Source organism: Rhamphochromis longiceps, linkage group LG7 (assembly GCF_057381845.1).
Source record: "Rhamphochromis longiceps isolate RC_006_pf linkage group LG7, R_longiceps_female_GT1.1, whole genome shotgun sequence".
Lineage (NCBI taxonomy): Eukaryota > Metazoa > Chordata > Actinopteri > Cichliformes > Cichlidae > Rhamphochromis > Rhamphochromis longiceps.
The window spans coordinates 60,799,387-60,827,229 of NC_140563.1; the positions used below are offsets into that span (position 1 = coordinate 60,799,387).

General features: G+C 38.5%; 2 protein-coding genes across 6 annotated transcripts in view; one reads left to right on the top strand and one right to left on the bottom strand.

Moving 5' to 3' along the window:
* Positions 1–22,613, bottom strand: part of ranbp10 (RAN binding protein 10) — a 45,260-nt gene extending 22,647 nt beyond the window's left edge. For all 3 annotated transcript variants that reach the window (XM_085414679.1, XM_085414677.1, XM_085414678.1), the window contains exons 1-3: positions 22,271–22,613; positions 10,621–10,732; positions 2,273–2,325 (exon numbers count right to left, since the gene is read on the bottom strand). In XM_085414679.1, coding sequence (XP_085270805.1) covers positions 2,273–2,325; positions 10,621–10,732; positions 22,271–22,469 — 364 coding nt within the window. In that variant the 5' untranslated portion in view covers positions 22,470–22,613. The remainder of the gene's footprint in view (positions 1–2,272; positions 2,326–10,620; positions 10,733–22,270) is intronic.
* A 510-nt stretch (positions 22,614–23,123) lies between these two features.
* tsnaxip1 (translin-associated factor X interacting protein 1) lies at positions 23,124–27,711 on the top strand. Of its 3 annotated transcripts, none has more exons than XM_085414680.1 (10): positions 23,124–23,322; positions 23,454–23,562; positions 23,748–23,885; positions 23,985–24,078; positions 24,982–25,178; positions 25,485–25,626; positions 26,441–26,604; positions 26,691–26,804; positions 27,083–27,192; positions 27,501–27,711. In XM_085414680.1, exons 1-10 carry the CDS (start codon positions 23,267–23,269, stop codon positions 27,598–27,600), a joined length of 1,224 nt encoding a protein of 407 aa, XP_085270806.1. In that variant the 5' UTR covers positions 23,124–23,266; the 3' UTR covers positions 27,601–27,711. The 3 variants fall into 3 exon arrangements, with proteins under 3 accessions (XP_085270806.1, XP_085270807.1, XP_085270808.1); XM_085414681.1 differs by having other exon boundaries at positions 23,126–23,322; positions 23,481–23,562; XM_085414682.1 differs by lacking the exon at positions 23,124–23,322 and having other exon boundaries at positions 23,488–23,562; positions 23,689–23,885.
* Positions 27,712–27,843: the final 132 nt, after the last annotated feature.

A 27,843-nucleotide genomic window follows, 5' to 3' on the forward strand; every position in this document is an offset into this window, starting at 1 on the left:
CACAAGTAAACAAAGTTAGCAGAAGTGTAAGACAACTGATTTGTTGAGTAGGAGATTTTTATAAACAACTGATTTCATTAAAGCTGCAAGTGTAATTCTCCACAACTTTATTCATCTTTATTGTAGGAATCGAATTCTTCTCGATAGAAATAAATACTAAGCTAGGTGAAAACTGGTGGAAAATTCAGTGAGTAATGATGATTTTCATTGTGGGCTGACCAGAAATGTACATTACGTGACATGTCATCACCGTAACAATATAACCACTGCACTGAAGTCACAGACAGAATAGGCTCCAGTCACACAGGCCTAGAGACCAGTTTATGAGCTCAGCATTCAAAGTAGAGAAAAATGTGTATTCACTAACTGGTTGGCAAGTGGCTACTGGAAGTTGCTGGCTATCAATCAATGAAAGCCTTCTTGTGGTTGGGGTAACCATTCACTTTCAAAGTAAAAGCTGTACATTTTGGAATGTGTTGGTTGCAGTGGTAAGGCACAACTTTTACTCTGAAGGTAAGCATTCTCTGTTTCTGGTTTGCATTGCACTTTTTAAACTTCCACTGCGGCTTGGCAGGTAGTTGGCCAGACAAGTCGGCATGTTCCATGCAAACTATGGCCATCTACCTATCTTCTGTGTCGAAAAAGTGAAGCCAACACGCAAATGCTTTAAACCTGCATTCTTCTGAGTAACCAGCGGGGGGGATTTCTGTGTTTGCCATGAGTACAATGGTACTGTCTATGCTTGAAGAACTAGATTTAACTGAGAGGTAACTGAGCTAAACCAAATGCAAGATGGGTACAATTGTTTTTTTAATGTTTTTAAAAAGGGTCCAATCACTGCAGTTTCTTTATTATCTGAAAGCCCCATAATACATGATGTAAGGTGAAACTGCCTATGAGGACACCCTTAGATTGACACAAAACCCAGTCATTGAAATCTTTGCATATAGTAGTAATTTCACTGGGTGTTGGCTAAGGCTCTGGACCAAAAATAAACTCTACATAAAATACAAACCGAGCAATCTGTCATTACAAAGTAATAGGTGGATCACCACGAGGGTGCAATAAGTCCACGTCATCTGTCACTGATCTGTATGACAGCTCAGTAACATGTCCTGACATGTTACTGATCTGTATGACAGCTCATTAACATGTCCTGACATGTTCTCTACTGCAGCCGTCAGACAAACTGCATCTAATTACGGCAGAAACCCTGAGCATCATCATCTCCACCTGTTTTCATTCCTGCATCTCAGAAATGTTGGTACTTTTCCAGCTTCTGATTTATCCTCAAAAATCAATTTCTTCTTCATCCCTTTCATCCACCTTTAGTATATTCCCTCCACACATGCATCCACATTATCTCCACTGCTACTTTAACTCTAAAAATATCTCAATTTCCTAATAATGAACTCTTTACCAGGGTTTGCAATATATATGAGAAAATAGAAACAAGGCTAAAGTAAACAGTGTTAGTCTTTGATTGTAATCTAAGCCTGTAAGGGCTGTGGGTTAAGGCTGTTCGCCAGTAAGTAATTAGAAAGGTTCAAGGTTTTGGAAAGCCCCTCTGTAGCTGCTTCATTGTATTGAGTGTACTGTGCTGTGTGTAATCAAAATGGAACAAAAAAAAAAAAAAAGAGTGACGCAGGATGTTCATCTTCCCAGCCAGCCAAAGCACCCGTCCACTCTGACTGCTAAGTGGCAGAAATGCTGGCATCAGATCAGCAAGCCAATGTTGTTGGTGAACAATGGCATGATGACGCTCTTGCCATACCATGAGTTGTTGAATAAACTAGGGAATCCTTATTTAACCCTATTTTGCTAACTACTTCTAACACAGACGCCAAATTGTAGGCCTACCATCTTTTCATTAGATATTCTGACAGCTATACGCCCACTATAACATTCATCCATCCATTTTCCTAACTGGTTATGCATCTTAGCTGGGACACATCCCAGCCGTCTCAAGGTGAAAAGCAGAGTACACTCTGGACAGGTTGTTGGTCCATCGCTAAAGTAAAGAGACAGACAGCCACACACACACCACTACATCTTCTGCCAATTTAGACTCATCAATCAACCTAACATTCATGCCTTTGAAATAAAGACAATTTCAGAGCAGGATATTCAAACCTTGCATCTTCTTGCTAGCCACTGCACCACTGTGCTACCTTGACTATAATATATTCATCAATATATCTAAAAAAAAAAGGTTTCTCTTTTTAGCCTCCTACTGGTTATAATACAATGACATTATTCAAGTTGTACTCACCAGGCAGTCTGTTCATGTTGACTCCCTGAGCAGACAGGCCAATGCCCATGTATCTGCACACAACAAGAGACAAAAAAAATTAGATTTACATGTCATTACTGAGCGTCCAGCACATTTAAACACTCGGATCAGCTTCTTCTCACATCTTTAATCCAGCTAGCTTTGCAAATTCTGAGCTGATGCTCATATATTCATGGGGGTTGGCAGGAGTAGAGTGTCTTCAGATTCTTCTGACTAGTCATTGTGATTTACTGAGTCCATGAGCTGAAACATCCAAAGTGGCAAACAAGGATAAGCAGTTGGTCTGCATCATTTTCATGTAGACCGGCTTAAAAGGACAGCAAAAAATCTTTTTACTCATTTGAACAAGTCAGCATTATTGCCACTTGAATGCATTTGGCATATTACAAAGTAGTAATAACATAAACATCAGTAATAAATGGCTGCTTTGGGCCACGTGGTTGGTCTTATTCAAATGTTCCATGCTTTTCAAATAAGTTACATTTACAAAGTAAGAGGAGTAAAAGACACATCAGTCAAGTCTACAAAAACTCAGGGCTGTGTGAACACAGCTAGACATGCTAGCATCTCTGTGATGCTGGACTTTGTCATAGCAAGCTTTTGTGCTCAACAATAATAGCAGGTAAACTTAAAATGCACCTGATGCTGGCACAATATAAAAAATTAAAAGATCACCAAAGTTATTAAGCTCTCACTTATGTCTGCATTGATCTGACTTATCTAGCGTTGGAATAAATAATGAAAAAGACTAAAGGAATACATCAGCGGGTTTCATCTTCAAAAGATGAGAACAAAAATATCTGCACAGAACTTTGACACTCCATCCAACAGATGCAGAAATATTTCATCACCAAAGCTATGAACAAAAAGACTGATGCACACTCTCTCTCTCACACACACACACACACACACACACACACACACACACACACACACACACACACACACGCGCACACACACAGCCGCTAGGGCTAACATGCAAATCTATTAATATGACTTATCACAGTAATGAAATAATAATGAAAAAGAAATACGTAGACATAAATTTTAATCAAATCTGCAGCAGCACAGCGGCCTACAACAAATAAAACATCTGAAGAGAGAAATCCAAATAAAAACAAGATTATTCTTAGTCAGTGCTCTACAATCATTTTTCAGTCAAATTAAACCAGTTGAGTGTCCATGTTAATTAATCCTCTCTCTGCTTTCTAGAGTAATGTGGCCAATCTGCACAAAGTCAGCAGCACTTTTTTTTTAAACCAAAAAAGCTTTTTCCAAAGAGAGTTTAATAATTCCACTAGGATATGGCTAAGGAAGGTTCTGTAATAACCAGTGATGATGAAACCAGTGACTAAGCCATTGAAGCAACTCAAATAACACAAAGTAGTCTTTTACGGTGGCTCTATTTATACTTATTTTACCAATGCTTTTTCCTTTACCTCTGACAGATATTCTTCACTTCTTTCATTTAATTATTAGTGTTCAATAGGGCTGGGCCATATTATACCGTTCACGGTAATACCGGTATAATGTTAGGCAACGATAGGAAAATGAAATATCGCGATAGAATGGGAGTAAAACGCGCATGCGCAGTGCCTTTGTTTTCATACGCACATGGCCGATTGTTGAGTGAAACAGATGAACCAGAATTGGTTTGTAAAAATGGTGCAACTTCCGTGATGTGGAACTGGTTTGGTGTTTGTCCGTCAGATACACAACAAAGCACATTTTTTTGCAGAACATGCAAGCGGGCTGTCGTTATTGTCGTATTTGTCGGACTAAGATACTCTTAAATCTGGGAGTAATCTGGGTCCTAAACTCCGTATGTTCAGGTCAAACAACACTGCAGCATCACTTAGAGTTAAAAACTGTCTAAATTCTTTCATCTTTAATAAAACGATCAGCATTGCTGCTTTACCAGGTGTAACTATAAAGTGCCTCTCAACTTTAACTTCCAGGCATCCATGAAAACAAAAGTTATTACATTTAATGGAGTTAGAAGTTAGCAGGAAGCTAGCGGAAGTTAGCTCGCTAGTTTCGCTAGTTACCTAAGCATGATATTGCATGTTCTGACTGAGAGATTTCTGAAAAAAATCAAACGTACAGCTCTGCTATCACTTCCAACATAAATGAAGACAGGAAACTAAACAGCAGTGACGTTTGTAGGGTTACTGAAGTTGGGCTAGCTGGTATATAATGATGTGCTACGTGATCGCTAGCGACACAGCTATGTTAGCATAACATAAACAGTGAAGCTGGAGGACGAACACTAACACTTTTCCACTTATAAAAGTTAACGTGAAGGTTCTTCATGGTTAGAGACAAATGCAATCGCATGGCAGGATGCTGTAAACGGACCAAACTTCAGTCAGGAGAACAACTGAGATAATCCATCCACAATACGAGGTTAGTCATTAATATACTGCAACAACATGGGAATAGAGCAGCTGCCAGAGAATTCAACATTAATGAATCAATGGTACAGAAGTGGAGGAAGCAAGAAGAATGAGTTTAATAAAGTTTGATTTATCTGACTGCTTTGTTTCGCTTAATGTGCCTTATAATCCCGTGCACCTTATGGTCCGAAAAATGCGTACTGCACACTGCAGTTTAATGTTGCAAAGCACCTCTTTTTAACTTCAGTGGATATTATACATGGTTATGCTCAGGATATGTCAGCCCATTTCTACTGGAAATGCCTTTTGGTTAAACTTTCAGCAAGGAATTTGCATTTGCACTGTTACATTTTTATAAAGCTTTAATGTACATAAAAACCAGCTTCTTGTTTAAGTGAAAATAAATGGAAGGTTGTCTTTTTGCGCTAGTAATGTTGTGGAGTTGTATTTTGTCTCGCATCAATTATATCGTCGGTTATATCGTTATCGCAAATTTTCAAATATATATCGTGATAAATATTTTTGGCCATATCGCCCTGCTCTAGTGTTCAATTTTATGTTCATGCAAAATAGGTTAGCCTTAAGTTTCTGCAGTGGTATAGCTTGCCACTCTAGGCATGGTACCAACGGTTCACTGCAATATTCATGCTATAAAATATGCGCAATATTATTTTTTTTAATTAAATGACCCACAACAACTTTTAATGATATTTATGATAATAAATTTTTTTGAGTATACATAGACTACCAGTCAAATATATGAAGCATGTAGCAAAGAAAAAAAAAATGATAATAAATGTGTTATATTTTAGATTTCTGGCAGTAGCCACCCTTTGCTTTGTTGACTGCACTGCAAACCCATGGCCTTTTCTCAATGAGCTTCATGATGCAGTTATGCCTGAAATGGTTTCACTTCACAGGTGTGCCTTGACAAGGTTTCTTTGTGGAATTTCATAATAATGGGCTTGGGACCATCAGTTGTGTTGTGCAGAAGTCAGGGTTGTCAGCTATGTACCAACCTATCTGACAACTGTTACAATACATTTTATGGCAACAACCAATCAGCTAAGTAAAGGACAGGTGCCAGTTCAGCTCACAGGGATGAGCGGTGCTGCATGGCGGAAAGCATCTGGCCCGGGTTCGAGTCCGACCCGCGGCCCTTTACCACAGGTCTTCCCCTTTCTCTCTCTCCCTCTGCTTTCCCATCACTCTTCACTGTTCTGTACAATAAAGCTGAAAAAGGCCAAAAATAAGGTATTTAAAAAAACAGAAACCACAGGCCATTATTACTTTAAGAACTGAAGGTCTGTCAGTTTGGAAAATTGCTAAAAAACAAACGTGTGCCCAAGTGCAGTCACAAAAACCAAAAAGCGCTACGACGAAATTGGCTCACATGAGGACCATCCCAGGAAAGGAAGACCAAGAGTCACCTCTGCTGCTGAGGATAAATTCATCAGAGTCACCAGCCTCAGAAATCGCAAGTTAACAACACCTTAGATTAGAGCCCAGATAATTTCCACACAGAGTTCGAGTAGCAGACTCATCTCTACATCAACTGTTCAGAGGAGACTGTACAAATCAGATCTTTGTGCTCTGATAGTTTGGGATGAGATGGAGTGAAGGCAAAGGGGTCAATAAATACTCAGCATCTCTGGGAACTCCTTCAAGACTGTTGGAAAACCATTTCAGCTGACTACCTTATGAAGCTCATCAACAAAATGCCAAGAGTGTGCAAAACAGCAATCAAAGCAAAGGATCGCTACTTAGAAGACTCTACAATATCAAACATGCTTTGAGTTATTTCACATTGAGTTGTTGTTGTTTTTTTGTTTACTACATTATAATGCCTTCAGTGAGAATCTACAATGTAAATAGTAGAGCTGGGCGATATATCGAGTTTTTAAAACATATCGATATAATTTTATACGAGATATAAGATGTGACAATATCCTTTATATCGATATAGTCTATGTTACGTTATAATTATAGTTGTGGAGCCGCAAGTTTGCCTGTCTTTCGTCCACTTTTGTCTCTACGCAACGTTACTCCGCCTTGCCTTCACTGAAGACAACTCCCCCTCCTCCCCCATCGCTTCACGTGCAGGCAGCGACAAGATGGACATGGCAAATCTCCGTTAACGAGTTACTGCGCATCGCCCTATGCGTGGGGCTGGACGGCGTCAACGTGCTAACGAGCTAACCGCGCTAACCCTAAAATCCTTTCATTCTCTCAAAAGTTGATAGCGCGCCTTATGTATGAATTCTGGTTGTGCTTGATGGCCGCGAACCAATTTTATGTGGTACACGGCGCTCAGCAATCTGTCAAAAATGTTTGAGTACGACTTTGGTAAGCTACGGAGCTGCACCGCTTGATAGATTGTCGGCGCATTACGGCTACCGAGGAGCTTCGCGGAGTGATACGTACTGTGCTTCAACGTAATATTACCGTATTGTGTGTGTATAAGGACCATAAATGGCACCTGTAAGAGACGTGGTTATGAAGTGGATTTCAAACTCCAGGCTATCAGTCACACAGTAAAACTCGGGAACAGAGCAGCTGTGAAATCTGTCTGTCTTTGTTATTACGCTCAGCGTCTTTTAGTTTACATTTTGACTGCACAATTGTGAGCTCTTTGTTTAGCACAAAAACAAAATTGTTTTCTTTTATTTATGGAGCATTATTATTTAATAAATGCTCATAATTTAATTTTGAGTAATTTTTCATGTACATCTGTGCTGTATGTTAATAAAAGTGCCTGTGTGACATCTGGGACACAGCTTTGACTAAGAACTCTCTTTTTGTTCTTATTTTATGGCTTAAAAAATATATATATCGAGATATATATCTTATATCGCCATCCAGCTAAAAAATATCGAGATATGAATTTTGGGTCATATCGCCCAGCCCTAGTAAATAGTCATAAAAATAAAGAAAAAACATGAAATGCAACAGGCTAAAGAGTCACTGTAACACCAAATTCTCTGACTTTTCATGGTGAATTGCAAAACAAACCACTGAACTCTCTCAGAATATTTTCATTATGTCATTCAATTGGCTAACTGCTACACTAGAGCATTTCAGTAAAAGTGATTTAATTCATCTACATCTACGGCAGTGAATAAAAAGTTGGAATTCTATTTAGTTTCAGTGTAAGCAGCTTGAAGCAACCCAAAGCTACAGATCCACAGCTTAGTTCTGCTACACATGACGCCACCTCATTCAAACTGACGGATTAAAGAGCATTGAAGTCCATGTGATTTCTGCTTAAACCAGTTTAGATTGATTTAAAAAGTTGTAAACAAAAACTTTGATCCAGTTGATGAGTCAAATCATCGACTTATAGGCTGCAGCCCAACAAAACTGTAGAGATACACCAATCAACTGCCCAGGGACTGGAATTGGCTCATATCAGTGATCAGGAGGTGACCCTCTGATTTCTCAAGACAAATAGTCATGCACACTTACAGCCACATGCTAACATATTGTTAGCATGAAGGCTCTTTACTGTCAATGAAGACACAAAATCTGCCAAAGTAGAGTCCGTAGGGTACCAGTGTGGAAAACAACAACAACAAAACAAGCTAAAGCTATCCACATCTTAGCAGTCAAAGGGTCAAGGTACTAAAATTATTAAAGTGAGTGAAAAAGGTAAAAGAGCCAGTATCCTGTTATCTGGTAAAATAAGCAGCAACTCATTTTCAGTTAATTATCTGATCCCCTTTCCAGTGTTAGAGCACTTTATATTTCAAAGTTGCCTCAGTGAGAGAAGATAATGTAACTTATTACACTTACTGCATGGAAAGTTCAATAATTTCTTTTATTCTGGAAATCGCATTGAAGAAAAGTTTGTATATGCTGTCAGTTCTCACAAAGAAAACTAGAATCATAAAAATGAGTATTTTCAGATTACACTAATACGAATCTGGACTTGGAGAAGAAAATTACAATCAAGATATCTCTACGAAATTTTAATGAATTCAAATTCTTGAATTTATGGCTTTTTCTCAGTACTGTCTGAGACCCGAGATGTGAGCTTATTTTTAAGTTTCAAAACGACTTATTAGCTTATGGGTGTAACTTGAAATGTATACACAGAGTACATGTTATTCCCGTGGCATTCCACGACACATCATGCAGCTTCTAGCTGCCTAAAAATGAAAGCCATACAAACATATTTTGCATCACTTCTTTTGTATGCCTAGCTGTTTAACTGGAAATAGGGAATGTTTACTGTGCAATTTGAATTTTTTTAAATGGAGAGGTATTTCAGCTCCAATCAAGTCACAAAAGAAAATCTGAAAGCCAGACATTTAACCACATGGCAAAATAATTGCAGAGACTAACCTAACACTTACTCATCAGCAACCTCAGCAATCACTGAATTAGCTGAAAGGCAATGACTCTCTTTTGTGCGGTATGGCCTCATTTGACAATAAAGATCTTTGCATATTCATTTACATATGGAGTTCATCTTTGACTGTTTTATAATGTAGAAGTAAATTTGCCATTCAGGTCCTTCCAAAGAGTCCTGTAATAACAGAACTAAACTGGAGGAACTTTCTTGCTGTTAAATTCCATGTGGCAACTTTTTCAGCAACAGTGCACAACGTTACCTATTCTAGCTGCCAAAATGAAGCAAACAATTCCAGACCCAGTTTATCTAGGAGGATACGCTTGGTGAAATAGACTTCTCTTAGTACTTTTAAAAAAAATGTATCAATTTGAAACTGTGTGTGTGTGTGTTCCTGTCTAGCTATCTTTGTGAGGACCGAAATCTGCATTCTACTATACTTGTGAGAACCAACAGTCACTTGTGAGGACACACTCACCGGTCCTCACAAGTTTGAAGGCCTTTTTGAGGCTCAAAATGTGGTTTTAGTGTCAGGGTTACAATTAGGTTATGGTTAGGGTAAGGGTTAGGCATTCATTTTTAATGGTTAGGGTAAGGTGCTAGGGAAACCATTATGTCAATGAAGGTCCTCACTAAGATAGCTGAACAGGCTTGTGTGTGTGTGTGTGTGTGTGTGTGTGTGTGTGTGTGTGTGTGTGTGTGTGCGCGTGCGTGCGTTCTGATTAAATAATCAATTCCCACAGGGCCATGATGAAGAGGCAGTCTGGGCTCAAAACGTTCCATATTTCCTAATTCTGGAAATGACACCCAATTATTGTAATTCTAGGGCAACTAAGAAGAATATCTTGACTATAAGCATACAGATCTACAATTTTCAGGTGTAGTCCCTCACATTAGATGACAGTGATGATTACTAAAACTGTACTTTTAAGGCTGGCTACCATTTTCACTGGTACAGCAGATGAACAAAAACACCCCAAAATTTTCCACTGATGTAACTCTCTCTGTCGTGACAAAGGATTTGGACAGTAATACGATAATTGATATAAAGACTGCTGTTTTGATACAGACTCAAGGTGGAAAAAACTTTGCACAACCAAGTTAACAGGTGTAAATGCAAAAAAACTGACAAAAAGGAACAAAGACATTGTTACCGACAAATTTTGCACCAGTGCTACAAATGATTGTCATAAAAAATACTATTTTTATAACCATCAAATTAAATGTTTAAATGTTAATTAAAAATCGAATTCATGTAATTTATTTCAAGTTATTAAAGTTGGCTATTTTTTTCTTTAAAATGAAACAATAAGAGGCAGGGTTTTACATATACACACATATATAAAACCCTACTCCTCTGATAATATCCTCAGAAAACAGCCAGTGCAGTGACTCATGGACCTAAGCTTCAAAGTCAGAATATAATAAAAACTAACAGGAAATACACAAAGTTACTGCAATTTTATTTTTGCGTGGGCACACTGAACATGTTATGAATGACCCGAGGGGGGGCGCTAAGTCAGGTTACCATGGTAACATAGGGCACCAACTCTAAGGTTTTAAAAGTTGCATCTGCTTACCCATCTCGACCTTTGCTGACAATCTTGACTTCAAAGTAGTAGATCCCACAGGCAGCAGGGATTGGGTGTGTGGCTCGCACTGATGCTGCATCTTTGTGGTTCTTTCCATGACCTGATAAAAGAGAAATACAAGGTGTACATGAAGAACATGGTAGCCTAATACAAAAGGACTTTAAAAACAAAGAAACACTGGGCTTGCATTTGACTCCTGATTGTCTACCAAAGTCTCATGATATGGCACTGACCTGGATTCTTAGTATTTACATAGTTTAATTAGTCATAAATTTGCTATCTGGTCAAAAGAAAAAAAAAACACATAAAAAGTAGAACCTGACATTTAGAGACAAACACACTGACAAATAAACTTAACTTAGACTAGATGTTAAACTTAACATATAGTCTAGTAACTAGTAGTGCAAATGACGTTTTCAAATGTAGATAAATAACTAGGTAGAAGTGTACAAAAGGCCACCCCCAAACACCAGGTATCCATGGACATTGCCCATGGACTAAATTGCCTTTAAAAAGACACTGGTTTACATCTACATTTGGTTGAAACGTGGCCTGTTAAAAGTTGACCAAATTATGTTTATTTTTGTGACCAAATCAGTAGATTGTCCGAGGCACTGTGGAAGTAGAGCGCCCTTTATAACTTTTAAACCTTTTAAAGGATTTCGATGTAAAAGGATGTCTTTTTGTAAATGTCTTTTGAACAGCCTCAGAAGCTGACTTTTCACCTTCAACTTTTTAACCTAATCTCAGCATTCTTCAGACATCAAAGCTTTCTTCAATGTCTTTTCAACGTCTTTTTATTAAGGGGTTTTTTTCTGTGGAAGGAGGACTGGATAATGCATAGGCACATCTCTATAAATATGACAAAAAAAAAAAAAGAATGTGTATGCGCATATCTGCCTTAGTGTATACACACAGTTTTGGTTGGTAATATAAACAGAGCTTTCTGCATCTGGCCCCAGGTCTTTTGCAATAATGTGCTCTGAACAGACAAAAGATAGAGTGGTGTGGCCAGAGTAACGGCAGACATGTTTGATGAAGACCAAAGGCAGCTTTTCAGAAGAAGCTCATCTAATCTGAATATGGCAACAGAAACAGCTGTAGGTTTGATAACTAACCTAACTGCCATCAGTTTTCTTATTTATTCCCCCTACATTTCCACAAGGCTGTGTTGGGCTTGCACCACAAGGCTGAGTGATCAGTGAGGCTCAGATTAGGCTCAGATACGCGTGGATTTCTCAAATAACATTCATCTTTTTGTTAAGGTGACTTTTCTATGAATAGGTTATACAGGACATTGATTTAACACAGTCTGGTAAAGATGTAGACAATGAGGTCACAGGGCTCATGTATTTTGTCTGGACCAATTAGATTTGAGCACAACACATATTACTGTCTGTCATTCTATATTCAGATGGCTGCTTATGCAATCCCTCGGGTCATGAGAGAGAGAGACTAATATGTTCAGTACTGTTGTATAACTGCAATCTAGCCTCTACAGTAAGCATGTGCATCTCTTTCTGTTACATGTAATCGCACCATTGACTGAGCTCACCTGTCACCACACATAACAAGTCACTGAGAGCTCTGTGTGTGCATGAAATGTAGACATGCTGTAACCTTAAACGAAGCAGCTGGCTGTCAGCAGACACCTTGAGGCTGTTGCTGTTTGTTGTGTGTGAGGGGGACTTAAATGTGGTCACTAAAATAAAGTTATACATACTATAGAGTAGAACAGGAAGTTAGAAATATACTGGCTCGATGTGTTTTCATTTTTTCAAAAAATACTCTGTAAAATACTCTTAGTATAGCATCACTTGTATAGGTTTACAGTAACAACACCTCTTTAACTGTGATCCTAACTCTTTTAATGATATTTGTTTTATATTTTTTTTAATAAGGGTGCGACTATGACACTATTAAAAGATCACAGTGCCATAATTAATAATGAACTAAAGCATGTTAGAGTCTGAATTACATTAACACTATATAAAATATCCACATATGCTAGCCCATTAGTGTTTTTTAGGAAGCACAAAGTGACAGGACATTCGCTAACACTCATTTTTGCATCTTTTTTGACCCACAAATCCACTATGCATGTTCTATCATGTTTACACATGTGACTGGCGTGCCTGTGCGTGTCTGTGTGTGTTTGTGTGTGTGTCAGCCAGTAGTCTAATTTTAGACCTCAGTAGGCCAGCAGGTCTCTTTGGGACTACATAAATGGGTATGTGAGATGGTTACTATCGTTAACCAAAATGTCTGGTTTATAATTCTGCATTCATGCTGATTCATGCTGATTAGGCCGTTGTGGTTTTTTATTTGTATTAGATAAGAAACTTAGAGTGTAACAGTGTTGTAAAGTTTGAATGAAAGGCCATGTGATTTAATATTAAAGCCCTGGCAGTATTAGACATTTCTGCTCTTGTGCGACTTTAAACCTTTCCACAAGAGTTCAAGGAGCAACTGTTAATGTCCTGTTCCTCTTCACCCACAGCACTGTGTGGCCTTAATTGCTTACTAGAATATCAGCAGTCTGCCTCCAGGGTGTATTTTTGACCACTAGCAGAGGCAAAGTGCAAAATCTATCTGTTCAATAATAGCAAGCACAACAAAGACCAAAGCAACACGTTGCTAAATGCCTCACAGTGTCAAAAGAAGCAGAGTCCATATCACTATGTCAACATCATAATAAAATTAGAGGATTTATTTATAGTATGAGGAAGTACAAAAATTCTTATAGGACTTCATGAGGGAATTAATGCCATTTATATTAGACCCTAGCTGACAACACCGCCACCATATACTCAGTTATGATACTACTAAGCTACAGACCTTGCTAGGTATTAAAAAAAATGAATTCAGAGCTGCTTTCCTGTTCAGACTCTTTGATTACATCTTTTATTTAACTTACTAAAAAATAACTAAAATTTTTTGGACTGGTATAGACTAATACATTGGTTATCAAATGTGTCTAAACTAAGAAAATACTTCAGTCAAAACAAAAGTGAATATAACACTTTGGGCATGTGGCCATACAGCAGAAGGCTACATATTACTTGTTTGTGTGCACAGATACACCTGGAACTTGTGCTAAAAGGTTTGTATCTTCTGTTTTGGTCTCCCTGAGGCAGATTATGCTACACAGCAGCACTTCATCACTGTGGCCTCTAAGAGATATGATGGCCTAGTTAATAATAAATGGAAATCTGGAAATGGTATTTTTCCAAGTCAGTGATATTAAGGATTTTTAAGTTACTTTATTTCCCATGTGATGGGAATGCTGATAAAATCTCATACAGTTAAAGTTAAATAAAATCTCAAATTAAAGATGCTATAACCTGTTTGTCTTAAGTTAGCAATATACTACAAATATACTATGAGATAACAACATTGTTACCATTCTACTGACAATACATGAATGCAGCACAAAGGTTAGGGCCACGTGACCTTTGAAAACATTAATCTCTGAACTAGAGCTGGGCGATATGAGATTTTTTCATATCACGATATGTTTTTTTCATTTCAGGCGATAACGATATCTATCACGATATAAGCCAAATAACTATATTTGTAAGATTTAAATGTGCCGTTGCTCACAAGTAAAATGTGAAATAATCAGCAGCTTGTTTTTATTTAAATATTTATTTCCCATAATAAGTTCAACAGGGTAGATGTACTTAAGGAACATGAGACTTTTTCAGATAAATAAAGGCAAATATTGCAAACTACACAAAAGGCAGCCACTAAAGCGTTTAAGTTTCAAAATAGAACAAACGAAACAGACTAAATTGTCAATTCCACTTAGAAACAAAATATTAATTCTAAAAATAAATCTTAGTTTGTTTTACAGAAGAACAGACAAAACTGACTAACTTTTGTCAATATCAAATAAACTGAGAACTAAAAGGAAATTCTCAATCTCTCCTTGTTGTATAGCTGAGCTTTTCAAACAGTTTTAACAGTTACTTTAGTCTGACAAAAGCCGAATGACGAATTAGCGCTTCCAGTCAGAGACTGAGGCTACGTCCACACGTACACGGGTATTTTTGAAAACGGAGATTTTCCGTTTTCGTTTTAAAAAATAATCCCGTCCACACACAAAGGGAGAAATGAAGGAAAACGCTGCTATGAACATGCCAAAGCAGCAGGTGGTGCTAGATTCCTAACCGTGCAGAAATATTGGCCAATCAGAAGTCTAGAAGCCTCGGTGGGAAAACGTAAACAAAGCTGGGGCATAGAAGCAGAACCGAGTCGTATGTGTGGAGGGACAGTAACTGTGTGTATATGTAAGCATTTAAACACTGCAGAGAGTAGAATTAACAGTATTGTAGAAGTTAATTTCACCGAAACAATAACGTGGCGCAGTGTGACGCATGCACCGGTTTATTGTATTTCCAGACTTGCTTTCGGCACAATTTACAGTGCACGCTACTCTGTTTTTTGTCAGACTTGAAATAGCCGAAATACCTTCACACTACGGACCTTCTTTGGCTCTTCCGTTCGACAATCTCTCCGGCATTGGAACCATCATCTGTTTTCTCTTCGGTCACGCTCGGTTGATTTTTCTAGTCGGCACACTCATTTCCTCCATTACGCGCTGGCTCCATTACCCGCTGGCTGCTTCCCAAACAAACACACGTGCGGCTTGGCACTTGTGCTGTACGTAACAAGTCACGCGACGTGACGCTGCGGCTGTGATTGGTTCGGCTCTGCGCTACTTAATTTGGATTGGCTGACCTTTTTTTTTTTTTTTTTTTTTTTTTTTTTTGAGGACAAGAGCGGCGAGGTCTATCGCGATAGCTTAATTTCTCTATCGAGTAAAAGTTATATCGCGATACATATCGTTATCGTTCTATCGCCCAGCTCTACTCTGAACTTTAATTATGTGTCTTCTGCCTAGATAAGAGCTGAGGCAGAGGTATGTTCTCATTGCGATTTATCTACCTTTCTGTCAGCGGGATTATGCAGGTCAAAGTTAACAAAACTTGGTGGAGAAGCTGAGCATGAGCAGAGAAGGAAACTAACTAAATTTTAGCCTGTATCTAGATCACGTCCTTCCTAGTGTGCTGCAGGAATGAGTCTTAAAAATTCATAAATGAGACAGGATTTTTCATTTCTGGTTCCATTTTCTGGATCAGATTTTTGTTTAGATGCTGCAAATATGATAACGAGATGCTTTAAATATTTTCACATTTTTTTCTTAAAACACAGAAGTAAACTGAAGGTATTACATGAACATGTGTTAGCACATAAATGGCTAAATAAGGCTAGAGACTTCAGGGAAATTCAGCACCAACTGATCACGCTAAAAACACGTTCTTAGTAGTGTTTATATGAACGTCATGCAATTGATGTGTAGTTTGTTTATAGCCTAACAATTGAGTTCTGTATCTCACAATTGTATTTATGCTAAAGAAATTTTTAAAAAAGTAGCATGACTGTGGTATTCCAGTCATATAAAGCTCCAAAGTAAGGCCAGAACAGGCAGTTATGACTCTACAGAAAAACCAAGTACAACCTTGACGGTCCCTAAGAACTAGGAGATCAAGTAGCAGCCAAGTGCTGCTATTCAAATGAACTGGTTTAACTAATCGTTAAGCATGAACATCTTTATGAAAGCAGATGTTTTGGCAGTTTGCTGGTCTGGAGCATTCATTTGTGTTGTACATATTAGAAATTGATATTAGATATTAGAGAATGAACTAAAACAGGAAACAATTCTTTAAGGTATTGTTGTTCTACAAGCTACTGAACCACTGGATTGAACTTACTCAGACTTTTTCAAATCACAATAATTCTAGTTTGAAAGCAACAGGTGTCTAGTTTCAATATAGATGCAACTTCATACTGAAGCATAATGACCAAAAGTATAAAAAAAAATACCACATATCGTGATATATATACACACTTATTTTCAGTTACCGTATGTCTTATTACACATCTTCTATCCATTTTTAACCAAGTTTAGATGGTGACTAAATGACATTTCCTTTACTCACTTTACTTTTGTTACAGTTAGAGAATTTACACCTTTCTTTCTTAGGCAATAAACCAAAACTAAACAATATTAGAGTTTAAATTGGTTTGTGGCACAATTTCTAGCACACACTGACAAAGCAGATTTACCATAAATGTGTTTGGCTTCCTGGCTGGTAGCAGCCGGCATTCCGAGATCTTCAATGAAATATACATCAACGAGTAAAAGGAGGCAACAAGCCAGCTATTCAACCTGCTAAACCTCCTGAGCCAGAGCCAACTCCAACTCTGTCATACATAGAGTTTGGGCAGCATAGCTGTCCCAATTTTCATGGTGCATTTGGAAATTTCAAAAAAATTATGATGGCACTCATTTTGGACCACTTCGGCCAATTCCAATTACCATGACTTCATCGTGATGACAACAAAAGTTAGCATAATATAGGTTCTGAAACATGTAACATAATGATGCTTGGCAGGCTATTATGCTCATTTTATAACTAAACAGTGCTGTAAATATTTACATGTCACCTGTCGTAAGAAGACAATTGAAAATTTTCAACCTCTGAGTTGAATCAGAAAATCAGCATTAGCGAAAGTTAAATCAAAATGTAAAAAACAAACCATTAGGTCTTTCTGAAAATACCAACAAATTTGTCTTTAAAAGTGTCAGTTCAAAATATGTCAAAAGTATTTAAATACCTGAGTATGCAGATCAAATACAATATAAACCAAATATATAAACCAAACAATATAAAACCTTTAGTAGACCCTTTAGTAGACTCACTGCACAAATGTATAGTGCAATAACAAATAACCTCTGAAAATGACGGCGAAGTGTATCCTTAATGAACTCTTATCTAAGATTTCTACCTTCTGTATCTTCCAGTAACTTTCCTTGTGATTTTCCACTAAAATTGCACTGTGTTTAATAGACTTTGCTAGTTCAAGTTGTCCTGTAGGAGCAGCTCTTCGGACAATTATGAGCAATTAGGTCCTTGTACAGTGGACTCAGGGCCTTTGTCTAGTAAAGTATGCAGGGTGTATGCCTCCACAAAAATCTGCACAAATCCACCTATGCAGACAACCAAACTATAAACAGTAATGTCATCTTAGGCTTTTGAGGCTCTGGATAACACCAGGGTGGTGAGGAGTGACTATGGAATAAGCTCAAGGAAGAATGCCCATATGGAAAAGATGTATATAAATCTTATAAGGTTTGCATCTGTCTTATGTGAAACTTGTATGAAAAGCATACAAGAGTGAAACCAGACATAAGATCCCTTGAAAAATTATATAAATGAAACTTGTACGTTTTGGATACTTACTAAAACAATATATGAAAGTAATGAGAAAGTGTCCACTTTCATGAGTAAATCATATAAGCCTTATATGATTCACTATATGAAGTAGGCCACATCTTATGCAAGTCTTTTATAAGTTCTTTCTATTTCTTTTCCATATGGGTGTAGTTGCCACACACCTGTTCGTGTACAATAGTTTGAAAAAGTTATTGCCCTCTAAACCTAATAACACTTAGCAGCAAAAACTGCAATCAAGTGTTTGCAATAATGGCCAAGGAGTCTTTTACAGCACTGTGGAGGAATTTTGGCCCACTCATCTTTGCAGAATTGTCTTAATTCAGCCACATTGGAGGGTTTCCCATGATAAACCGCCTTTTTAAGATCATGCCACAACATCTCAATCAGATTCAGGTCAGGACTTTGACTAGGCCACTCCAAAGCCTTCATTTTGTTTTTCTTAAGCCATTTAGAGGTGGACTTGGAGTGTTTTGGATCACTGACCTCTTCCAAAACCCAAGTGTGCTTCAGGTTGAGGTCACACAGATGGCCAGATATTCTCTTTCAGGATGTTTTGGCAGACAACAGAATTCATGGTTCAGTTTACCACGGTAAGTCTTCCAGGTCCTGAGGCAGCAAAACAGCTCCAGACCATCACACTACCACCACCCTGTTTTACTGGTGGTATGGTAAAATGGTAAATGGCCTGCATTTGTATAGCGCTTTTCTAGTCCGTAAGGACCCCAAAGCGCTTCACACTACATTCAGTCATTCACCCATTCACACACACATTCACACACTGGCGATGGCAAGCTACATTGTAGCCACAGCTGCCCTGGGGCGCACTGACAGAGGCGAGGCTGCCGGACACTGGCGCCACCGGGCCCTCTGACCACCACCAGTAGGCAAACACGGGGTTAGTATCTTGCCCAAGGATATTTGCCATGCAGCCAGGATGCAGCCTGGGATCGAACCACCGACCTTCTGATTAGTGGCTGACCTGCTCTGCCACCTGAGCTACAGCCACCCCAAGGTATGATGTTCCTTTTCAGAAATGCTGTTACTTTTACACTAGATGCAATGGGACACACAACTTCCAAAAAGTTTAAGTTTTTTCTCATCAGTCCACAAATTTTCCTAAATGTCTTGGGGATCTTCAAAATGTTTTCTGGCTAAACTGAGACGAGCCTTTTTGTTCCTTTTGCTCAGCAGTGGTTTTCATCTTGGAACCCCGCCATGCAGACCATGTTTGCCCAGTCACTTTCCTTAATGTGGAGTCGTGAACGCTGACCTTAACTGAGGCAAATGAGGCCTGCAGTTCTTTGCATGTTGTTCTGGGTTCTTTTGTGACCTCTTGAATAAGTCGATCTTGCACTCTTGGGGTAATTTTGGTCGGCTGGCCACTCCTGCGAAGGTTCACCACGGTTTCATGTTTTCACCATTTTTGGATAATGGCTCTCACTGTGGTACGTTGGACATCTAAAGCTTTAGAAATGGGTTTATAGCCTTTTCCAGACTGATAGATCTTAATTACTTTGTTTCTCATTTGTTCCTGAATTTCCTTGGATCGTGGCATGATGTCTGGCCTTTGAGGATATTTTGGTCTACTCCACTTTGTCAGGCAGGTCCCATTTAAGTGATTTCTTGATTGAAAATGGGTGTGGCAGTAATCAGGCTTGGGTGTGGCTAGAGGAACTGAACTTAGCTTACCAAAGATGTGATACACCACAGTTCATTTATGTAATAATGGGGAGGTACGCTGGGGTCTAAGTGACATAAATGTCATTATCATCTGATTTCAAAGACGTATAACAGCAATTACTACTCCAGCTTTTGGTGTCTGTACACAACAGAGAATGACTGAGGCCTTAGTTGCGACTATTCCGCAGCAGCATCTAGTGCAGCCTGTAGGTTTCTCTATTTGTGCACTTTAATTTCAACATGGCTCAAACAAATGGATTGCAGTTTGAAATAAATGAAACCCTAATAAAAATCATGATCCTATTTAGATAAATGCTTTCCTTTTGCTCAACTAAATTTCGTAAAGTATGTGAATTTGAAATCCCGTACTATTCCTTTAGTTCCACGTCAGTCTTGTTATGGTTATTCACAGTATATATTAAAGTGCTTCTCTCAAAGGTCAAAGAAATGATTAGTTGACTTTTTTGAAACTATTTGCTTGCGAAAAGTTTTGCTCAGTTAAAAGTTTGCTTGGTACACTGACATTGTGATTACTGTAAGTCATAAAACATAAATCTACAGCAAAACAATTAGTATTCCAACAAAATCCTTAGTCAACAGCTTGGTCTTTCATCAGGGTGCAGCTGAATTTATTATGTGTGTAAAAGTGCAAAGAAAACGCTATAGGGTGTGTTACAGAACATTAGATTTATTCCTACTATGTATTCCTACTATGCAACTGTAACCCTCTCTTTATTTCTAAGTTAATGATAAAATTATCTTTGCATCTGCAGAGGTGTAAAAATTAACACCATTTGCTGCATTTATTGGTACAAAGTCATTAAGTTTGTTTAAGTATCTATCTTGCTGCTGAGGCTGCGAGGATTAATCTCTGTCAGTGCGCAGCAGGACTAGGTAGACACTGCATGGCCTTGAACAGAGAAAATTGGCACGCTGGTCAAAATAGCATCCAAACCACAAGGGTGAGGGAACAGAGCAGGAACAACCAGGAGCAGAAAAAAATATCTCACACACTCCAGAACAAACCTATTTATATGTCATGCCTTAACAATAGTGCAGTGTCACTGAATCTGTGCACCTTTCATAAACATAATGACTCAATGTCCAACATAACCTCAACAAGAACCCCCCCCTCATCCTCAGCAATACACCACTTTGAGCCAGTGCCAGAGCTGTTAGGTAATTCTAGACTAGAATACAATTATCTTAACAGCACTGATTATAGCAAAAGGTAAATCAACATTCTCAACATAACAGATAAACTGAATGGAAGCTCATATTCAACTGCTCATCAGCAGGGACCTGATCAATTATGCATTAAATGATCTGCGGTTGTATCTGGCATTAGGCCCGAGTCTACAAATAAGAGGCCCTCCCTGCTATTTCCAAACTGTAGGACCACCACTCCATCAACCTCACAAAATGGATTACACAACCTTAATTTTGAATTACACATCTTGCCTGTATCCTCTCACCTTCTACACGGGGCCCAAAGGAGCCTATCAATTGGGATTTTTCACAGTGTGTGATTAAAGTCTTGTAGTGTTTTCCTGTTTTGGTGTGTGTGTGTGTGTGTGTGTGTGTGTGGGGGGGGAGGTTTGTCTGAACAGCACAGAAGCCGTCACACGGATGTCACCTTGTTTTGATATAGGTGGTTGCTAAATTGAGACGGCTAAAAGCCCTGCTGTCAGCTTTTATCCATCTGAATGAAAGACTGACTGAACCGTCTGGTTGCTGTTAACGTTAAAATGCCAGAGCCTGTCGATACTCCGGATTTATTACCAGAACGGTGCATTTTGGCCTAATGTAATGCGCAGAGGCCTTCCTCTCACGGCAGCACCTCTGTTGCCTGCTAGAAACTGGACCTGAAACTGTTGTTAGGCTCGGGGCACGCAGATCTGAATGGAGGTGGACGGGAAAATGATTGGAAAAGACTTCTAGAACACTGCTCTGAAATCACATGAGAAACACAAAACAATGCCATTTTATCCTGTTTGCTATAGCACTGTACAGCGTTAATATTTCAACTGATACTGCACTGGAAAACAAGTTCTGTTGGTGTCCACCTCGGAACCTACTGTCCTCAATTCAATATTAGGAACAGCTAAGTTGGCTAACGTTAGCTAGTTAGCCACAAGGCTAAGTAATGTGTTTGGTTAACAGCTTTCTGTTAGCAAGCTCCCGTAAGTTAGACAGGGGTTTGCCAATAAACTATGCGTCGTTACTGCTACCAGTGTCCCCTTCCAGTACAAAGCGAGGAGAACGTCAGATGCAGTGAGTTTACTCCAAAGCAGTAACGTCATAAACAGTAAATAAACAAAGAAGAGCCATGATATTGAAGATTTCAGTGTGACGGTAATGAGACCGATGGCCAGGGTTAGCGAGTTCACTGTCACCCATCTGGGCATTCCTCTGCTCATTCGTGAAACAAAGCAAGGTTACAGGACAGGAGAGGCAGCTCAGACTAGATTTACCAGGACTGCACACGCACATACACAGTCAACATAATCGCATACTGAGTGTGTGTGTGTGTGAGAGAGAGAGAGAGAGAGAGAGACCCCCCCCCCCCCCCCCTTCGGCAACAACACAGACAGATTTGAACTGCTGTTTTGACTACACACTTAGGCCCATCAGTGATGAGGCAGGTCTCTAACCTTTGTAATGGACCCGTAGGTTGTTCTGTGACAGCCCAATGTAGCTGTATTTATCCTTGGGGCTCCAGGATCGGGGTAAAGGGGTCTCTTCCTCGTTTACAGCCGGGTAAAGCCGCTTCAGCCTCTCGTTAAGCTCGTGCTCCTGGTAATTAAAAGCAGGATCTCCCAGCGGCAGGCTTCCCGCTCCGAGCTCTGTCATTTTTTTTTGGCCTCCTGTTTTTGTATCTTATTGTTCGTTTCTTTCTATCCAAAGCCCAGTGTCAGTCCGCTGGAGCTGTAGGCTGAGAGTGAGAGGGACTGAGGGGAGAAAATAGCAGCGGTGTGACATCCCCGGATAAGCAGCAGAATGTACTGTAGGCTGAAATAGTGTCGTATGGGTACTGTAGTTCAGCTGCACGCTCGCTTTTATGCTAATGTCACTAGAAATGACTACAGAGTTCCACTACTGTTAGACGGGTTTAGGGCCTTCCAGTGAGATAGGGGCTAGGAAATGTAGTTTTCGTCTGTTAAACTTACACACGTTTTCAGAACGTTATATAATTTAAATTTGAACTTTACATGGTAAAACTTGTATTTATTTGTAAGTTAAAGGGTATTTTTACAGTATTAATAGCAGTGTTATTTCCTCGGCGAAATATGTGCCTGTTCATAAAAACACTGTGTTGTTTACTAAGTTTTATTATATTGTAATTAATATAGCAGATATGTGAAATAGCCTTTATAAAACACGTTACCATATATTAGTTATTATATATCAAAGTTAATGATTGAGTTGAGCAGATAAAATCATTGCCATTTTGAAAATTAGTTAGGCGCACACCGGGCAACTACGTGGGGTCTTGTTGCGTAGTCAGTCGTCGTTACCATGGAAACCCTGCTTCAAATGTTGTGCTGTGCGACGCTAAAGCCGATCTCATTGAGTTAAACTGACGAAATACAACAGTTTCAAACGGGCTAAGTGTTTGTTATTGTCTACCCCTTATATCAAAGCTATAAATGTCACCAAACAAAGATATAAAATTTCCACCTCTAACACCGTCACAAAAAACAAGGCAAGTGATGAAATGACTTCCATTTACACCAAAAATCATGCTACGTTTGTTTTTATGTATAAATACATTTGTATTTCAAAGCTTATTTAAAGTACGTTTAAGGCAGACTGACTTTGTTGTTTGCATATTAGACTTACATATGAATACAATCTACAAAGTTACACAGCCCAGACATCAGAGGAAGGACATGAAGAGGAAAGTGCTGGTGGTGTATCTGTCCAACCATGTGCAACGAGAAAGGTACGTAAATCAGGTAACATTACACAAACAGCAATCTGACTTTGTCCTGCCAACATCTAAAGTCTTTTAATTGGTATAAAGATCATCTAAGAACTTCATGGCATCTTTATAAACTTTATCTTTCAGTGTCACAGGAAAGTTCCTTTCACAGTACTGTGTGTGCTTTTGTGTGACCAATCATGTAGTGCTGGACAGGAGGCAGTTACTTTTATGCAGGCCCAAACAGAAAGCCACAACTTCTGATGCAGCTGGAGAACTATGTGAGCAAGGAGCTTCATACTATCGACCCACATGAGCCAAAATTTCAGGAGCTGAAACTTCAGGTGAAATGTTTTTGTTGATTGTATTTATGTTTAGAAGATATATACGTATTTTCTTGCTGCAGTCTAAGTACTTACAATCTTACTCTACTTTGCCTACAGGTCTACCGCAATGCATTTGAATGTTTCATCACTGCCTTCAAAACTTACCAACCCCTTCTGTCTGCCATTAAAAAGGAATATGAAAACACCTTTGGTCAGTGAGAAAGCTAGTCTGATTTGTATAGATTTTATAAAAATGCTATTTAAAAAAACAATTTATAACAGATTTGACAAGGTTTTGAAGCAGATTAGAAATGGCGTCCCACAACGTTTTTGGGAAAAACAGAAAAATAAAACCTTTGGGTATAGAATTAAATAAATTAAAGTTTTATATTTACAATACATAAATATCAATATTCTCTCACATCTAAGTGGTAAATGTCTTACATCAAACTAAATTTATTGGTTCAAATGAACATGCAAAGAGAGGGTGTATAATAGTAACAACAATGTAGATATCTCTTTAGAGACAGAAAAATATAATTTGATTAGCCCTTTCTTGCAGTCATAATACACAGCAACCAGCGTGGTTCCATCCAGCCTTGCAAAGTAAGGCAATATATTTCTTTGTAAAAAAAAATGTATTATTCTGAATTAATTTCTCAAAACTTTGTGACTTTAATATTCAGTAACTATATTAATAATTTTGAGTCTTCTCCAGGTACTATTCTGTCTCTTTGCCATTCACTTTTGAGTGTTTTCTTCTAAATCATCCTATACATAGTCATACACTTTTCTTTGTTGTTTGTTAAGGATTCAACTCAGCATTTGTGAGAGCAAATCTGGGTTAAGAAGTTAATAAAATTAGTGGAAAGGATTCCACTAGATTCCAATAGCCTTCTAAAAGGTCCTAGCAGTTTGTGTAGGCAGTAAAATGATAAGTTCTATTGTAGCATAGAAAGAGTTGGTTTCAACATGTTATTCTCACCTAGTTAAAACTAATTGTCTATTCAGTAAAAAGATGAAGTTTGTAGAGGTTAGCTTTTCTTTGTATAAAGACTTTATATCAGGGAGTTGATTATTTGTTGTAATGCATGCATTGTATACATCTTTTCAGTTCATCAGGGAGAACAAATCAAAAAGCTGGAACCACTGCAGTCCCATCTGAGGCTGGTGACAGAGGAATGTGACAGAAAGATTCAAGCTCGCTGGGCAGAGGAGCAGGCTGAGATTGCTGCCTTGAAAATGGAGAAGCAGAAGCTAAAGGAGGAGATTGAAGCCATGAGAAAGAGAGAGAAGACAGTGCAGGCAGTGGTAAATGGCATACTTTTAATTTTATTTTTGTTTAATTAATCATGTGACTTTTAGTCACTTGGATGAGTGACAAAACGTTTCTCCCACTGAAAACGCTACGTCTAGATGAACAGAATCAACTTTTGGAGATTTATTTATCTGGATGATTGAGAATGCATCAAGACATGTGACTTTTAAGGCCATGAAAGCTTTTATGAAAGCATAAAAGCTTAAGGGCATGAAAGCATACACACAACCCTGCGCATAAAGGAAATGCATCCATCATTTATCGTATCAGTCACCCCATTGCCTGTTGTTCCTCTTAAGGTGGATCATCTGCAGTCAGAACTGTCTGACCAGTATCTGCAGTACCGGGAGGAGCGTGATGCTCGCAGGTTGCTGATTTGGCAGCTCAATGACATGACAAGAAGTAGTGTGAAGGAGCAGCGTTCTGCAGACAAAAGTACAGGTATAACAACATCTATTACATCTTTAACTAGTTAACAGTGAACTGAAAATAACTTAAGGTCCTTTTTTTTTAAAATGTGAATTTAGATGTGATTTCTTCCCAAAATAAACATGTATGGTTTTAAGACAATATAACATATTCTTTATTGGGATTAATTAATTAATTAATTTTATTTTATTTATCAAAGGGATTACTTTCTCACACGCTGACCAAATGATTTGAAGGTTAATATGAGGAGTCACCATAGCAACAATATATGTACGATGGAATTAAAGGAAAAACAATTGATACCCTTTAAGTGATACTGAAAATAATAATTTGTTTAAACGTTGAAACTGTCAGTATCTTTATTGGATGGTATTCCTTAGGAAACATTTCCAGTGACTCACTAGAGACTCTCTGTAACTATAGTAGTAATGGAGAATAACTCTGTAAGTAACTGTGTTAAACTCCATATTTTGCATTTGAAAGTTAAAGTTAAACTCCATAAAAAAGATTATTTTTGAGATTGAAAAAATTGCAGAAGTAGTTTGCAAATTCTGTTCGTTTGAGTTTTATTTCACTACTTTCCAACTTTTTGTATTATTATTATTAAATAATTGATAAAAGATGGTAGCGTGTGATCAGCTTCTGGTGTGGGGCATGCCAGAAAAAGTTTGAAAACCTCTTTGATGGAAAAGGCCCAACATTATCTATATTTGAAAAACCCAAGTACAGTAACCTCTAGAGCTCAGCAAAACATATGTTTTTATGTTTATAAAATATAAATGTCTATAGGGAAGTGTGTCATGCTCTTACATGTGTTTCCATTTAGATTGGAAGGATCCTGTGGAACTGCAGCTCGCTCTAAAGGTGTGTCGAGAAGACCTGAGGAAAGCCCAGGAGGAACTGAACAGAATGAACGCAGAGTACTGGGGTGTTGTGCCCCAGTGTGACTGGGACGCCCTTGAACAGAAACACCAACGGACCGAGCTTCAGGTATCTCATGCTGGATACTATATATAGACTTCATGACTTAACATCTCAACAGTCTTTGGTGACTTTTTTTTCTTTTTATTGTGAAGTTGAAGACACTCCAGGATGACTTTGATCAGTTAAAGAGTGAGTATGACACACTGCTGGAACTCCACAAACGAGGCAGCATGCAGGCCAAGACACACGTCTCAACCTCTGTCCAGGTACTTTACGTATGTAGAACTTGAACAGATTTTCAATTCTATGAATATTCTAATAAATGTAATGTGTGTGTCACTATCTGTCTCTAATCTAATAAATGTCACCTGATAAAGCTGATAAAGAGCCTAAATATGAATAAATTAGGGTCCAGAAGCTCGATACTGCTATTCCAGCAATAGAGACAGCTTGACAAATGTCATCGTAAACTGACAAATATGAAAGTTGGATCAATCTTCTCAGCAAAAGTAACGACCAACATTGCCACCAAAATGTTTTTCAGACTGATGAGAGTGGGTCCCAGCAGCAAAGCCACATTCAGTCCCAGCAACAAGAGGAACCAGTCACCTCTGATGCCCCTGAGAGCAACATGTTCCCTGTCCATGAGTCTAGGTGATAAAAATAGATATACATTGAAACACACACACACACACACACACACACACACACACACACACACACACACACACACACACACACACACACACACACACACACACACACAGTCAGTTTTATTTATACTGCATAAAGTCATAATTTTGCCTCAAGGGGCTTTAAAATATGTGCAGCATACACTACTGCCTAGCCTTATACCATCAGTTCAGATAAGCCTTGAAGGTTATGAGTAATTTTCTGTCTGGTTCTGTTTTACTTTGTCAAATGAGAGCCATGTGTATATATGTGTGTGTTCATATGTATAGGGAGGCCCAGAGGACAACATATTTTGGAGAGGAAACGGATCCACATTTGGCCTCATCTCAAGGTGAAGCAGGCAACAGTGGTGATCCCATCTCCTCTTAGAGCCTGCGTTTAGTGGCTGGGGTCTCAAGTTTGAGCCTTGATGTAATTCACAACATGTGATCAAAATTGTGAAGATGCTGAATTAAATATTAAAAATTGTGGCCACTGAGACCACCTGTGAGTTTTCAAGCTTTACCTTCAGTTCCTTGACAATTCAGTGGAAAATGTACCATCAAATCTTAAAACCACTTTCCTAACAGTGAGTGAAATACTCGTATCGTATTTATTCTGTATTACAGAAGC